Source organism: Anser brachyrhynchus, assembly GCF_964034855.1.
Source record: "Anser brachyrhynchus genome assembly, chromosome: 27".
Classification (NCBI taxonomy): Eukaryota; Metazoa; Chordata; class Aves; order Anseriformes; family Anatidae; genus Anser; species Anser brachyrhynchus.
Genome location: NC_137720.1, coordinates 6,470,731 through 6,483,302, shown reverse-complemented (window position 1 = coordinate 6,483,302; position 12,572 = coordinate 6,470,731). Strand labels below are relative to the sequence as shown.

The following is a 12,572-nucleotide window of genomic DNA, read 5'->3' as shown; positions in this document are numbered from 1 at the left end:
GAAAGAGCCTCCAGCTCTGCTCTTGGCTCTTCCCAAGGATGCTTTTTGTCCCCGGGGACTTTCCGAGCCTGGGGAAGGGCAATGGGGCCCAGCGGGGCTGTGCACAGGCAAACACCTCTGGTTGTGAGCCAGAGCAGTCAGTGGGGGAAGGAAAAATAACACGTTTTGTAATATTTTACAGTAGTGCCGCAGCTGATGCCATCCCCAGTTTGCCCAGTGGGGTGACTGGGAGGTGTGGGGCAGGAGGATGGGAGGCAGCACGGGCATTGCCAGAGAAAAACCCCGCATGGGGTTTTCACGATCCGTAAAGCGGTGATGAAATAATCCCCCAGCATAAATCCCCGGGGGCTGCTCTCCTGTCCCTGCTGGCACCCAAGGCTGAGCCAGTGTCACCGCGTCCCCTGTGGCCGGGACCGGGTGGTGCCGGCGCCTGGGTTAATGAGTGCCCAAAGGACGCAGGGTTTATGGCCAGCGTGGGGACTTTGCTTCCTCACAACACCACGGCGTGGCACGTCCCCAGGGCCACCGCTGGGGACAGTCCCCGGGGAAGAACCTGGTGCCGCAGGGCCGGGTTGGGTGGGAGGGGGCACCCCAGTGCTCCCAGTAAGGGTCACTGGGTGGCCTCCTGCCTGCTGGGTGATGCAGCGGCACCGTGCCACAGGGCAGCCGGCGCTGGCTGGTGGCAGTGGGAGCCTTGTGGGGATGGCACGCCTGGGCGGCCGCAGATCCCAAACACCACGTACGCTGCCCCAAGCAGGACTGGGCCACACAGGAGGATGGGTGGGAGGCATTTTGCCCCGTACCCCAACCCCCTCCCCGTGCCCCCCCTCTCCTCTAGGTCCCCCCCTCTCTCACCCTTGGGGACAGGGCGGACGAGGCTGGGGGCACAGACACACCCCATTACCTTGCGTGTCTCTGTATCTACTGGGGGGGTTGGCATAGCGGGGGGGGGCTGTAGCCCCGAACCCCACGGGATCTGTGATGCCCCGCAGCAGGACACCCGTGTCCCCCTGGAGCAGTGTCACACGGATGTTCCCAGCAGCAGGGAGCACAGTGGGGCCGGCGGGACCCGGGCTGGCACCGGGCACCTCGGGGGCCCTGCGGGTCCGGAGGCCCCCAAAATTGGGGGGGGGGGGGGGGGCACCTCTGGGGACGGGGCCGCACGGGGCCCTGCTGCCCCCTGGCGGCCAGGGGAGCGGCTGCGCCGCGGGGAAACTGAGGCACGACCCCGACCCCTGCAGCCCTCCCTGCTCCCTGCCCTGCTCCTGCCTCTCCTCCGAGGTGGGGGGAGCCGAGCAAGGGGCGCAGTGGGGACAAGGGCCCCTTCAGAATTGTCGGGGGGGGGGGGGGTCAAGGGGACACAGCGACTGCAGCCCTGCCACCCCTTTATCTGGCCCAGATGCATCAGGATCAGGTCGGAGAAGCCCAAAGCCTCAAACCAAACCCCAAAGCCGCACCGCTCCGCACCAGGCGAGGAGGGATGGTGTGCGGCCCCCCCGGCACAGGGACACGTGCCCGGCCACAGCCCGGCCAGCGCCCACCTCCCCGAGGCCCAGTGGTGGCACAGAGCAGCGCTGGCGCAGGGGGGGCTCCTCCCCGGTGCTCTGGGGGGTGGCAGGGCCGGATCCTGCAAGGGGGAGACCCCCGCGGGACCAAGCGGGGCTGCCTGCCCAGGGACAAAGGACAAAGCCCCACGCTGCGGGGTCACCGCTGGGGACCCGCACGCCGGATCCGGCCCCTCCTTGGCACCCGGGAAGGGCTCCCCACCAGGCCCCCTCCACTTGCCCAGTTTCGGCCGAGCTAGGCGGGCCGGGGTTACCCAGAGGGCAGAGGCGCCGCGGTCTGTGGGAGAAGGGCCACCGGCGTCAGACGTCACCAGGGCTCACCCAGGGGCGGGGGTGAGCCTGGGCTTGGGGTGGGGGCACCCCACCTGCTGGGGGCTGCATCCCCCCAGGTGCCCCCGGGGCAGGGAACCCACGGCACAGGGCAGGTGCCCCAGGGGTGCCCAGGGTGAGCGGGGTGGGGGCGGCTGGTTGTGCCAGGTGCTCACACCCACCCCCCTGTTTCCCTATTCCCCACCCCCCCACACTCGAAGCAGACGCCTTCGGGCAAAGAGCAGCCGGGTGCGGTGCCGACGTCAAGCCCTTACCCCTGCCCTGTGCCACCCTCAGCTGCGCAATTCCAGCCCGGGCACCCGAGGGAACAACACCGGGGTTTGGGTGAGCTGGGACCTCTGGGTGTCCCCCAGATCGGGGGGGGGGGGGGGGATGGGGGGACAGGGGGGGCTCCGGCCACCGGGTGAACCCTGCGGGGCTGGGATGGGGCAGGGGTCCTGGTGGTGACCATTGGCGGGGGGGTGGTGGACACAGGGTGGGTCCTGGGCCACCAATGGTTTTGGGGACCCACGGGGGTGACGCAGCAACCTGGGGACCTTGCTGGGTGCTGGGCTCAGGACCCCGCACCCAGACCGAGCCCAGCCCTCCAGGCCGGACCCTGGACTCTGGCAGGGCGCTGCCCACCCTGCATGGCCCCAAACCGGTCGGGTCCATACCGGGTGCCCCGTATGGGGCCGGGGCAGGGGCAAGCACACTGCCTGCATCCCCTCCAGCAGCCACACACGGCCCCCCCCCCCCGCCGGCGCTGCCATCGCTGCCCAGGAAGATGGGAGACCCCTTCGGCCGCTGGAGCGGCCCCCCGTCCCAGTGAGTGCCCAGCAGGGTGGGTGCCCCGCACCCCCAGCGCTGGGGAGGCGGGAGCCGTGCTGCGGGGCGCGGTGGCCATGGGGCCGTGGGACTCACCGCCATCTGTCTGTCCCGCCAGTAGCGAAACCGAAGACAGCTCCCACCTCTACCACTCCAACAGCTTTGCCCGACCCAGCGGGAAAAGCATCTACAGTGAGTAGCAGAAGCCCCCCGAAACCCAGCTCCCCCCCAGCGTGCCCACCCCTGACCCCCGTGTGTCCCCCCCAGACCAGCGCAAGGACTACAGCCAGAGCCTGCTCAAACCCCAAAGCAATTTCCAGCACCATGTGGAGGTAGGAGCCCCCCCAGGACTACCCCCCTGGTGCCCCACGCTGTGGGGAGGTGACAGGCGCCCCAGGGCACGCCGTGATTCCCCGTGACGTGTCCCCCCCCCAGCACCTGCTCACCATGCGGCTGGACAGGGACATCCGCAGCACCGAGGACTGCCTGGCTCGCCTGAAGGCGCTGGAAGCCCAGGGCCGGGTCTGGGGGCAGGACCTCATCCTGCACGTCAAGAACCAGGAGCTGGTGCTGAGCGATGTGGAGAGCAAGGTACCGCGTGGCCATAGCGCCCCCCAAAAGCTGGCAGCCAGCCAGGAGCAGGCACCCACCCCGGCACCCCCCAGCCCCGGTACCCATCCTGGACCCAGCTCCCCACAAACGCGGTGTTCCCCCCAGCCGTGGCACCCCTGTATGCCTGGCACCCCCCTCAGCCCCACCACAAGCATCAGCCTTCCAATGCCCCCCTGTCCCTGGCACCCCCCCGGCCATGAAACCTACCCCGGACACTTCACCCCCATACATCTCATTCCCCCTCCTGTGGCACCCCACATAACCCTGGTACCCCCGTCATCGCAGCCCTATAAGCTTGGCACCCCCTTTGCCCTGGCGCCTACCACAAACCTAAGTTAACCTACCTAAGCCTGGCACCCCCTTGGCCTTGCTCTTGGCTGGGCACCGCATAACCCTGGCACCCACGTTCTCCCTTGCACCCCAATAACCCTGTAATCCCCCTGGCCCCTTGCACCATTATAACCCTTGCAGCTCCCTACCCCTTGCGCCCCTATAACCCCGTGCAGGTCCCTGCCCCGTGCAGCCCCTATAACCCCGTGCAGCCCCTATAACCCCGTGCAGCCCCTATAACCCCGTGCAGCCCCGTAACCCTCGTGCCCCCTGCGGCGCCGCGGGCAGGAGGAGCTGGAGAGCTACCCGCTGGGCAGCGTGCGGGACTGCGCGGTCCTGCTGGACGCCTGCAGCTACGACTCGGTGCTGGCCGTCAGCGTGCAGGAGCAGGCCCCCCCCGGCACCAGCGTCCTGCTCTTCCAGTGCGACCGCATCGGGGTGAGACGGGGCACGGGGGGTGGGCGGGTGGCGAGGGGGGGGCTGCGCACCAGGGCGGGAGGCTGACGGCAGCGGGGCTGTGCCAGGCCCAGACCCTGAAGAGCAGCCTGGAGAAGCTGGTGAAGCAGTGCAAGGAGGAGCAGCACCAGTACGGACGCAGGTAAGGGGCCCCTCCGTGGGGGCAACCGGGCTGGGCCCCCCCAGGCCTGCCCCTAGCCCAGGCTGGAGGACCCCAGGTGGCAGGGGCTGAGGGGGGGCTCTCCCTGCTGGTGGGGGACCCCCGCTGCGCCCCTCCCCTCCCCATGGGCGTGGGCCCCTTCTGCCTGCTGCCTTCCTCCCTCCCGGTGTAACCCCCCCACACCCTCCTGGGGGTGGGCCCCCTGCTGCCCCAGCCCCTGGCTCAGCACCCACCTTCCCCCGTCCATGGGTGCGGACCCCCGGCACCCCCACAGCCGGGGGCACAGCCCCATACCGCAAGCACCTCAGCAGCCCCCCCCATCCCTCCCTGCCCAGGGCCCCCCCGGAGCAGCTGTCCGACCCGATCCCCCCGTACATGCCGGCCCCCTACAGAGCCCCGGAGCGGTGGGCAGCCACCCCAGAGCCCACCTTACCTGCGCCCCCCCAGCACAGATCATCCTCCTTGGACTACAGTGAGTCGCGGGGGGGTCGTGTCGGGGTGTGGGGAGGGTGCTGGGCACGCCTGGGTCCCCTACAGCGTGCCTCATCTTCCCCGGGAGCAGGGGGGGGCAGCTGGGACCACCCCCCAGCACCAGCCGTCCAGCAGACCACCTGGGTCGACCCCTCGGGCCAGATCATGTCCGACACCGAACGAGACGTGGTAAGTGGCACCCTGCGCACCCCCACCCCCACATCCCCCCCCCGACCCCCCCCCGGCTCACCAGGCCCCACGCTGCTCCCACAGACGGTCCTCAACCACGTGCTGGGCGACATGGAGCTCTTCGTGAAGCAGCTGAAGGATGCGCTCAGCCTGATGGGCACCAAGAACAAGAAGAAGAAGAAGAGCAAAGGTGGGGAGGGGGGTCTGTGCCGGGGGGGGGGGGGAGGTGCCGGGGGGCTGTCCCAGTGCCAGCCCCCCTCTCTGCACCCCTCCAGCACTGCCGCCCGAGGCCAGCTACAAGGACTTTTTCCAGAAGGTGAAATACGCCCTGAACCTCCTGGTAGGTCCCGGCAGGCGGGACGCGACCCCGCGGCTCTGGGGCGTCTTCGCTGGGGCTACGGGGGGGTGTGGGGCCGGGGGGGGGCACACGGGGCCACGCTCTGATTTCTCTCCGCGCAGGGAATCACCCACCAGCACCTAGAGAACCCGGACGCCCCCCAGCTGCTGCACATCATCTTCGATACCCTGTCCTTCGTGAGTGCCCCGGGAGCAGGACCCCCCCCAGCCAGGGGCTGCCCTCGGCACCCTGCCTTCGGGGCAGCTCTCGGGGTGCTGAGGGAGCCCCCCCGCCCGTTACCCAGGTCCTGGACAACTCCCCCAACCCCAGACTGGCGCCGGCGGTGGAGGCACCGCTGCTGATCCCGGAGGCGGTGGAGCTGCTGGAGAAGACCCTGCACCCCCACGAGTACAGCACCTGGAAGATGCTGGGCATCGCCTGGAACAAGACCAGGTGGGCTCTGGGCCTCCGCCACCGAGGGGGGGGCTCCGAGCGCCGCCCCCCGGCTGGGGGCACCCCACTTTGGGGGCCGCACGCCCACCACCGCCTCCTTCACGCCTTGGCAGGGCGGAGTACCCCCACAGCGAGCAGGTGCCCCCCTACATCCCCACCTTCTCCGATGGGTGGCTGCCCCCCCTCATGCTGAAACCGGAGCAGCAGCAGCAGGTAGGGGGCATGGGGGGGTGGGGGCGGCAAGGACACCCCGCTGCCTGCCTCGGTTTCCCCACCTTGCTCTCTGAACACGCGCCCCTCTCTGCTCCCCGCACAGTTGCCGGCCACCGGCCACAAGAACGCTCCCAGCTACGGGAACTTTCCCGGCCACAGGAACGGGGACGTGCCCGGCCACGGGAGCGCTCCCAGACGCGGGGATGTCCCTGGCCAGGTGTAAGTGCTCCCGCTGCCCCACGGACGCTGTAGGGGCAGGCCTGCGGCAACAGCGCTGGGCAGGATCCAGCCAGGGTTGGGGGCACCCCTGGGTGCTCACTGCTGCCGCCCCCCCCCCGTCAGGCCCTTTTCGCCCCCCCCCAGGCTGGCGCGGGCTGTGTACGAGTTTCAGGGCAGGAACCCGCAGGAGCTGAGCGTCAGGATGGGGGACACGCTGGAGGTACAAACTGGGGACCCCCAGCGGGCGTTCTCCGGGGAATCAGAGCGGGACCCCCCCCGCGTGGGGGGGCCGGGGGAGCTGCCCCGTTGTCACCGCCTGCCCTAGGTGCTGGACCAGCAGAAGAAGTGGTGGCTGGTGCAGAGCAGCCTGGGGCACAAGGGCTACGTCCCCAGCAACATCCTGGAGCCGCTGGGGCACGAGGACAGCAGGAGCCAGGTGGGTCCCCCCCGGGCCCCCTCCACACCAACAGCACCCGGAGGGGGGGTGCATGGGGTCACCCCACCGCCCTCTTCCCCTTTCTCCCCCCTCCCAGGTCAGCCCCCCCAACCTGCACATGGGCTCCTCGCCGGCGGAGGTGACAGCCTGGCTGAAGGACAAAGGCTTCTCGCGGATGTGCGCCGTCCCCTGAGTCCCCAGCGCGCGGCCCCCCGTTGGAGGGGTCACCCCCCCGGCTGAGCCAGGCCCCCCCGGCCCCTCACCGTCTGTCTGTCTGTCTGTCCGTCCCCAGCACGGTGAGGTGCCTCGGGGTGCTGTCGGGCCACCAGCTGCTGCAGATGACGCCGGAGGAGCTGCGCGCCGTCTGCCCCGAGGAGTGGCGACGCGTCCTCTTCAAGCTCTCCTCCGTCAAGACGTCCCTGGGGGTGCGTCCCCCGAGCCCCCGCACCGTGACGCCCCCCCCGATGGGTGCTTTCGGGGAGCAGGGGGGCGAGCCCCGGGCTCCCCGCTCCATGCTCGTTCTCCCCTCCCTACAGATGAGCCCCAGGGACTGAGCCGCAGGGAGCACCCCGACGCCGTCCCCGACGTCCTCCTGCTGCCACCCCAGGACAGAGCGCCCCGGGGGGGGCAGCCCCGCAGGACTGGGGGGGCCTGGCAGGAGGGGGTTCCCCAGCCCCCTATGGTGCCCATTCCTCCCAAAAGCACCAGCGGTGGGGAGCTGCTGGGGGGGCACCGGGGACTCCCGCTCTGCAGAAGCGGGGGGGAAGCCGGGTACCCCCCGGGGGGGCCATGCACCGCGAAAGGCTCGTGCGAGCCCTGCAGGGCCGAGCTGCTGCTGTGGAAAATAAAGAGAGTGACAGCACCGGGCTCTGCGCGGAAACGGGGGGGCCCACACCCCTGCCCCACACCCCCCCCGCACCACCCGAGCAGGGCAGGGAGGGGGACTGGGGGTGACACCTCTCACAGGGGTCCCAAGGGGCACGGCTGTCCCCATGGGGGCACAAAGCCCCCCCCCAGCACCACCTCATTAGTGGGCAGATATGTGCTAACGAGCACCCCCCCCCCGTGAAAGGGGACCCAGGGCTCCTTCCCATGGGGACATCCCACAGAGGAGCTCGACCCCTGGCGAGGGGGCGCTGGGGGCACGGCAGGGTGACAGCCCCCTCCCAGCTCGCTCTGCCCCTGCCCTACGGTCCCCCAAAATGGGGAGGGCCAAGCCCAGCGCCTCCCCCCCGTGCCCCCCCCCACACACACACTCAGGAGGGACTCAGGGTGCAGGATCTCCACAATTTATTGTGTTTGGGGTCCTCACACCTACAGAGCCCCCAGCCCCACTATGGGGGGGGGGCAAGCCCCCCCACCCCTACTCCTTCTTGTTGCCCCACTTGGCCATCTTGTTGTTGATGGGCATCTTCTGGAAGCGGCTGGACTTCATGTAGGCAGCGACCTTCTCCAGGGCCTGCGGGAGCAAGGGGAGTGCCGGGGACCCGTCCCCCCCCCAGCCGTGACCTCAGGGGTCCCCACCCACGGCCCCCCCGCACTCACCCCGAAGCGGTCCATGAAGTCCTTGAGGTTCTTGTAGGGCTCCAGGTACTTGGGCTCGAAGATGCTGTTCTGGTCCAGCACGTCGAACATGAGGAAGTCCACGAAGGTGAGCTGCGGGGAGAGGGGGGGGACACACACGGTGAGGGGCAGCGTGGGGACGCCCCCCCCCGCCCCGCTCCCCGGCCGTACCTTGTCCCCCGCAAACCACTTGCGGTCCCCCAGGAAGTTGGAGAAGAGCTTCAGCTTCCCCGGCAGCTGCTCCAGGTACCCCGGCTTCAGCTTCTCCTGCGAGGGCAAGGAGGCGGCCGTGGCTCCCGCCGCCCGGGGACACCCCCGCGTGGGGTCCCCGAAATGACCCCCCCCCACCCTGCAGCCCCCTGGGGGGGCACTCACAAAGTCGGGGTTGTAGCAGACCATGACCAGGCTCATGCGGAAATCCATCACCTGGTTCTCCAGCATGTCCACGCGCAGCTTCTCCTCCTCCGTCTCCCCGCCTGCGGGACGGGGCAGCCGTCAGCCCCCCCCCCAGCAAAGCCCCCCCCCGGCCCCGCAGCCCCCCCAGCACTCACACATGTTGTGCTTGCGGGCGATGTAGCGCAGGATGGCGTTGCTCTGGGTCAGCTTGGTGCTGCCGTCGATGAAGTAGGGGAGCTGGAAGGGACGTGGGGGTGTGGGGACACCGGGGGGGAGGGCGGCAAGGGAGGGGACACACGGCGGAGTGCCCCCCCCACGGCCCCCCCAGCCCCAGGCCACCTACGTTGGGGAAGTCCAGCCCCAGCTTCTCCTTCTCGTTGATCCACTGGCTCTTGTCGTAGTCGGGAGCTGCGGGGAGAGCAGGGGGGTGAGGCCGTGCTGTGCCCCCCCCGGGGGGGCGGGGAGCTGGGTGCCCCCCCCCCGGACACAGCCCCTCCGTTTGGGTCTCAGGAGGGGACGGAGGAGCTGGGGGGGGCCCTGACGCCCCCCGGCCCCATTACACAAGGCCCCCCCCCAGCTGCGGAATCGGAGCGCGGGGCCCAGCCGCGTGCCCCAGGAGAGCAGCGGGGGGGTCCCGGGGGGGGGGGGACGCGCTGCCCCCCCCTCACCTTCCCCGCAGCTGTACAGCTTGTCCTCGTAGGGCGTCTCGGTGTGCTCCAGCAGCAGGCGGATGGCGTGCGCGAGCTGGGGGGGGGGGGCACGCGGAAATGAGCCCCCCCACGGGGGAAACTGAGAAAGCAGAGCCCCGGGGGTCGGGGGGGGGAGGCGGGGAAGCCCTTAACCCCCCCCCCAACCACACCGTGCCCCCCCTCCCCCCCGTGCAGGGCCCCCCCCAAACCCTCCGAGGCACGAGGCACTGGAAGGGGGGGGGAGGGGAGGCAAACAACCCCCCACGGGGGGGGGCTCAACCCCCCCCCCAGCAACATCAGGGCCCCCCCCCCCAGCAACATCAGGCCCCCCCCCAGCCCCCCCCAGGGTTGGGGACCCCCCCGGCCCGCCCCGGCGGGGCGCGGCCCCCACGCACGCCGCGGATGTCCCAGTAGCCCAGCACCGCCATGGCCGCGATCGCTGCGCCCCCCCCGCGCCCCCCCCTTCCCCTTCGCCTTCCCGGGGCGGGGTTTGGCGGGGGGGGGGGGGGGGGGCCTTAAAGGGGAACGCGGCTGCGGGCGGGGGGGGCCGCGAGGCGCAGCCCCCCCACCCTGCGCCCTACGGTGTGCATGGCCCCCCCCCACACACACACACTGGGGGGCTCTGCACTGCCCCGGGCTGCACGGGGGGGTCCCCTTTCTTCTGCCTCCCCCCCCAGCTGCACAGCAGCGGCCCCTGTCCTGGGGGCCCCTTCCGCCCCCGCACGGTGCGTGGGGGCCCTCCAGCCTCCCTTTATCCGGGGGGGGGGCACGGAGGGATGACCCCCCCCCCCCCCCAGGACGCGGGGGGGCGCCGTCACCCCCCCGAGCCGTCCCCAGGGTCCCCTCCCCTCCCAGCACCCCGCGGCGGCTCCACGCACACAGAGGGAGGGTGCGGACCCCCAGCTTTATTCTGCAAGGGAGGGGGCTGGGGGGGGGCACGCGTGGGGGGGGACACGCGTCGCGGTCACTCCTTCTTGGTGCACCACTGCGCTGTCCGCAAGAAAATGGGGGTCTTCATGAAGCGCCCCGACCGCATGTACGCCCCGACCTTCTCCAGTGCCTGCGGGGAGCAGAGGGGATGGGGACGGGACAGGGATGGGGATGGGGATGGGGACGGGGATGGGGATGGGGACGGGACGGGGACGGGGACGGGGATGGGACAAGGATGGGGATGGGGACGGGGATGGGGACGGGACAGGGACGGGGACGGGGACAGGGATGGGGACGGGATGGGATGGGATGGGGATGGGGACGGGGACAGGGATGGGGATGGGACAGGGACGGGGATGGGGACGGGACGGGGACGGGACAGGGACAGGGATGGGGACGGGGATGGGGACGGGGATGGGGTTGGGGACAGGGACAGGGATGGGGACGGGGATGGGGACGGGGACGGGACAGGGACGGGGACAGGAACAGGGACGGGGACAGGGCTGGGAACAGGGACAGGGATGGGGATGGGGACGGGGCTGGGGACAGGGACAGGGATAGGGATGGGACAAGGATGGGGATGGGGACGGGGATAGGGATAGGGATGGGGATGGGACAGGGACAGGCCTGGGGACAGGACGGGGATGGGGACCCTGGGGTGCCCCCGCTCACCTCGAAGCGCTGCAGGAACTGGCTCAGGTTGCCCTGCAGCTCAGGGCAATCAGGGACAAACATGCGCTGCTGGTCTAGCACGTCGTACGCCAGAAAGTCAACGAAGGTGAGCTGTGGCGAGGGGGGGCGACAGTAGGGTCAGCCTGCCGCCCCCAGCCCGCAGCCCCCCCAGCCCCCAGCACCCACCTTCTCCCCAGCAAACCAGGCCCGGGAGCCCAGGAACCGCGACAGCTCCCGCAGCTTCCCCGGCAGCTGCTCCAGGTACGCCGGCTTCAGCTTCTCCTGTGCACAGGGGGGGGCAGAGCTGGTGCAGGGCCCCCCCTCCCCAGCCCCCCCAGCCCCCGGGGGTCCCAGCCCCGTGGCCGGGACCAGGCAGGAAGGGGCGCGTCCCCAGCGCGCCTTTGCAGTGGCAAGAAGAGGCCGCGGTGTGTTTTGTGACGCCCCCGTGTCCCCAGCCGGGCTGGGGACCCCGGGGGGGTCCTGTCCCCCCGTCCCCCCCCCCATGGCACTCACAAAGTCGGGGCTGTAGCAGAGCCGGATGAAGCTCAAGCGCAGATCCATCAGGTGGTTCTCCAGCATGTCCACGTGCACCTTCTCCTGCTCCGTCTCCCCGCCTGCGGGACGGGGCAGCCGTCAGCCCCCCCCGAGACCCCCCCCCGGCCCGAGACCCCCCCCCGGCCCCGCAGCCCCCCCAGCACTCACACATGTTGTGCTTGCGGGCGATGTAGCGCAGGATGGCGTTGCTCTGGGTCAGCTTGGTGCTGCCATCGATGAGATAGGGCAGCTGGGGGAGGCAGCGGTGGGGGGGGGGTCAGCCCTGGAAGCCCCCAGCCCCCCCGTGCGCCCCCACCCCGTGCCCAGCCCCCACCTACGTTGGGGAAATCGAGGCCCAGCTTCTCCTTCTCCTTGGTCCAGTCGCTCGGGTCAAAGTTTGAGGCTGGGGGGGGGAAAGGGAGATGGGGCGAGCAGGGAGGGGGGGGCACAGGGAGGTGGGTGTCCCCCCCCCGTTCCCCCCACCGCACCAAGGAGGCCGGGGGCGCGCGGAGGGGGCTCCCCAGGAGCAGCCGCCCCCCCCCCCCCCGCTCCCTCCCCTCCCTTCCCCCGCTCCCCAGGCACTGAGCCAGGGCCAAAGTCCAGGGCCGGGGGGGGGGGCACAGAAGGCCGGGGGGGGGGCACAGAAGGCCGGGGGGGGGGCACAGAAGGCCGGGGGGGGAGGCAGCAGGGGGCCCCCTCCTCGGGCCGCGCTGCCCCCCTACCTGGCCCGGAGCTGTACTGCCGCTCCTTGTAGGGGGTCCCGGTGTACTCCAGCAGCAGGCGGATGGCGTGGGCCATCTGGGGACAGAGCACGGCGCCTCGTCACCCCCCCCGGCACCCCCCGGCACCCCCCGGCACCCCCCCGGCACCAGGACCCCCCCCCCCCGTCCCCCTCCCCTGTCCCCGGGCTCACCCCGCGGATGTCCCAGTAGCCCAGCGTGACCACCATGGCGACTGCGGGGACAGCGCTGGGGACAGAGCTGGGGGCAGCCGCGACGGGACGGGACGGGACGGGACGGGACGGGACGGGGGGGGCGGGACGGGGGCGGCACCGAGCGGCCGAGCCCCCCCCGCGCCCTCCCCCTGCCCCTCCCCGCCTCACGCCCGCAGCGCCAGCCGCCGCCGCCCCCCCCCCGTGCCTCGGTTTCCCCCCAGCTCGGGGCTGCGCTGTGCCCCCCCCCCCGTTCGGCTGCACCCCAACCTCACAGCA

General features: G+C 71.2%; 3 protein-coding genes across 12 annotated transcripts; 1 reads left to right on the top strand and 2 right to left on the bottom strand.

Annotated features, from left to right (window-relative positions):
• The first annotated feature begins 2,359 nt into the window (after positions 1–2,359).
• EPS8L3 (EPS8 signaling adaptor L3) lies at positions 2,360–7,970 on the top strand. Of its 10 annotated transcripts, XM_080569279.1 has the most exons (17): positions 2,360–2,702; positions 2,821–2,894; positions 2,970–3,034; positions 3,138–3,293; positions 3,933–4,082; positions 4,169–4,242; positions 4,596–4,920; positions 5,005–5,110; positions 5,196–5,260; positions 5,380–5,454; positions 5,562–5,710; positions 5,824–5,923; positions 6,027–6,142; positions 6,266–6,362; positions 6,468–6,578; positions 6,676–6,755; positions 6,871–7,269. In XM_080569279.1, exons 1-17 carry the CDS (start codon positions 2,389–2,391, stop codon positions 7,130–7,132), a joined length of 2,319 nt encoding a protein of 772 aa, XP_080425405.1. In that variant the 5' UTR covers positions 2,360–2,388; the 3' UTR covers positions 7,133–7,269. The 10 variants fall into 10 exon arrangements, with proteins under 10 accessions (XP_080425405.1, XP_080425413.1, XP_080425408.1 ...); XM_080569287.1 differs by having other exon boundaries at positions 4,653–4,732; positions 4,823–4,920; positions 5,824–6,142; positions 6,266–6,578; positions 6,871–7,970; XM_080569282.1 differs by having other exon boundaries at positions 4,596–4,732; positions 4,823–4,920; positions 5,824–6,142; positions 6,266–6,578; positions 6,871–7,970.
• Positions 7,852–9,727, bottom strand: LOC308183356 (glutathione S-transferase Mu 3-like). Its single transcript, XM_080569292.1, has 8 exons — positions 9,622–9,727; positions 9,206–9,281; positions 8,881–8,945; positions 8,693–8,774; positions 8,517–8,617; positions 8,313–8,408; positions 8,124–8,234; positions 7,852–8,037 (listed from the first exon to the last, which is right to left on the bottom strand). The coding sequence occupies exons 1-8, from the start codon at positions 9,652–9,654 to the stop codon at positions 7,942–7,944; spliced, it is 660 nt and encodes a 219-aa protein (XP_080425418.1). The 5' UTR covers positions 9,655–9,727; the 3' UTR covers positions 7,852–7,941.
• A 384-nt stretch (positions 9,728–10,111) lies between these two features.
• LOC308183355 (glutathione S-transferase 2) lies at positions 10,112–12,429 on the bottom strand. Its single transcript, XM_080569291.1, has 8 exons — positions 12,276–12,429; positions 12,085–12,160; positions 11,701–11,765; positions 11,531–11,612; positions 11,342–11,442; positions 11,015–11,110; positions 10,829–10,939; positions 10,112–10,286 (listed from the first exon to the last, which is right to left on the bottom strand). The coding sequence occupies exons 1-8, from the start codon at positions 12,309–12,311 to the stop codon at positions 10,191–10,193; spliced, it is 663 nt and encodes a 220-aa protein (XP_080425417.1). The 5' UTR covers positions 12,312–12,429; the 3' UTR covers positions 10,112–10,190.
• Positions 12,430–12,572: the final 143 nt, after the last annotated feature.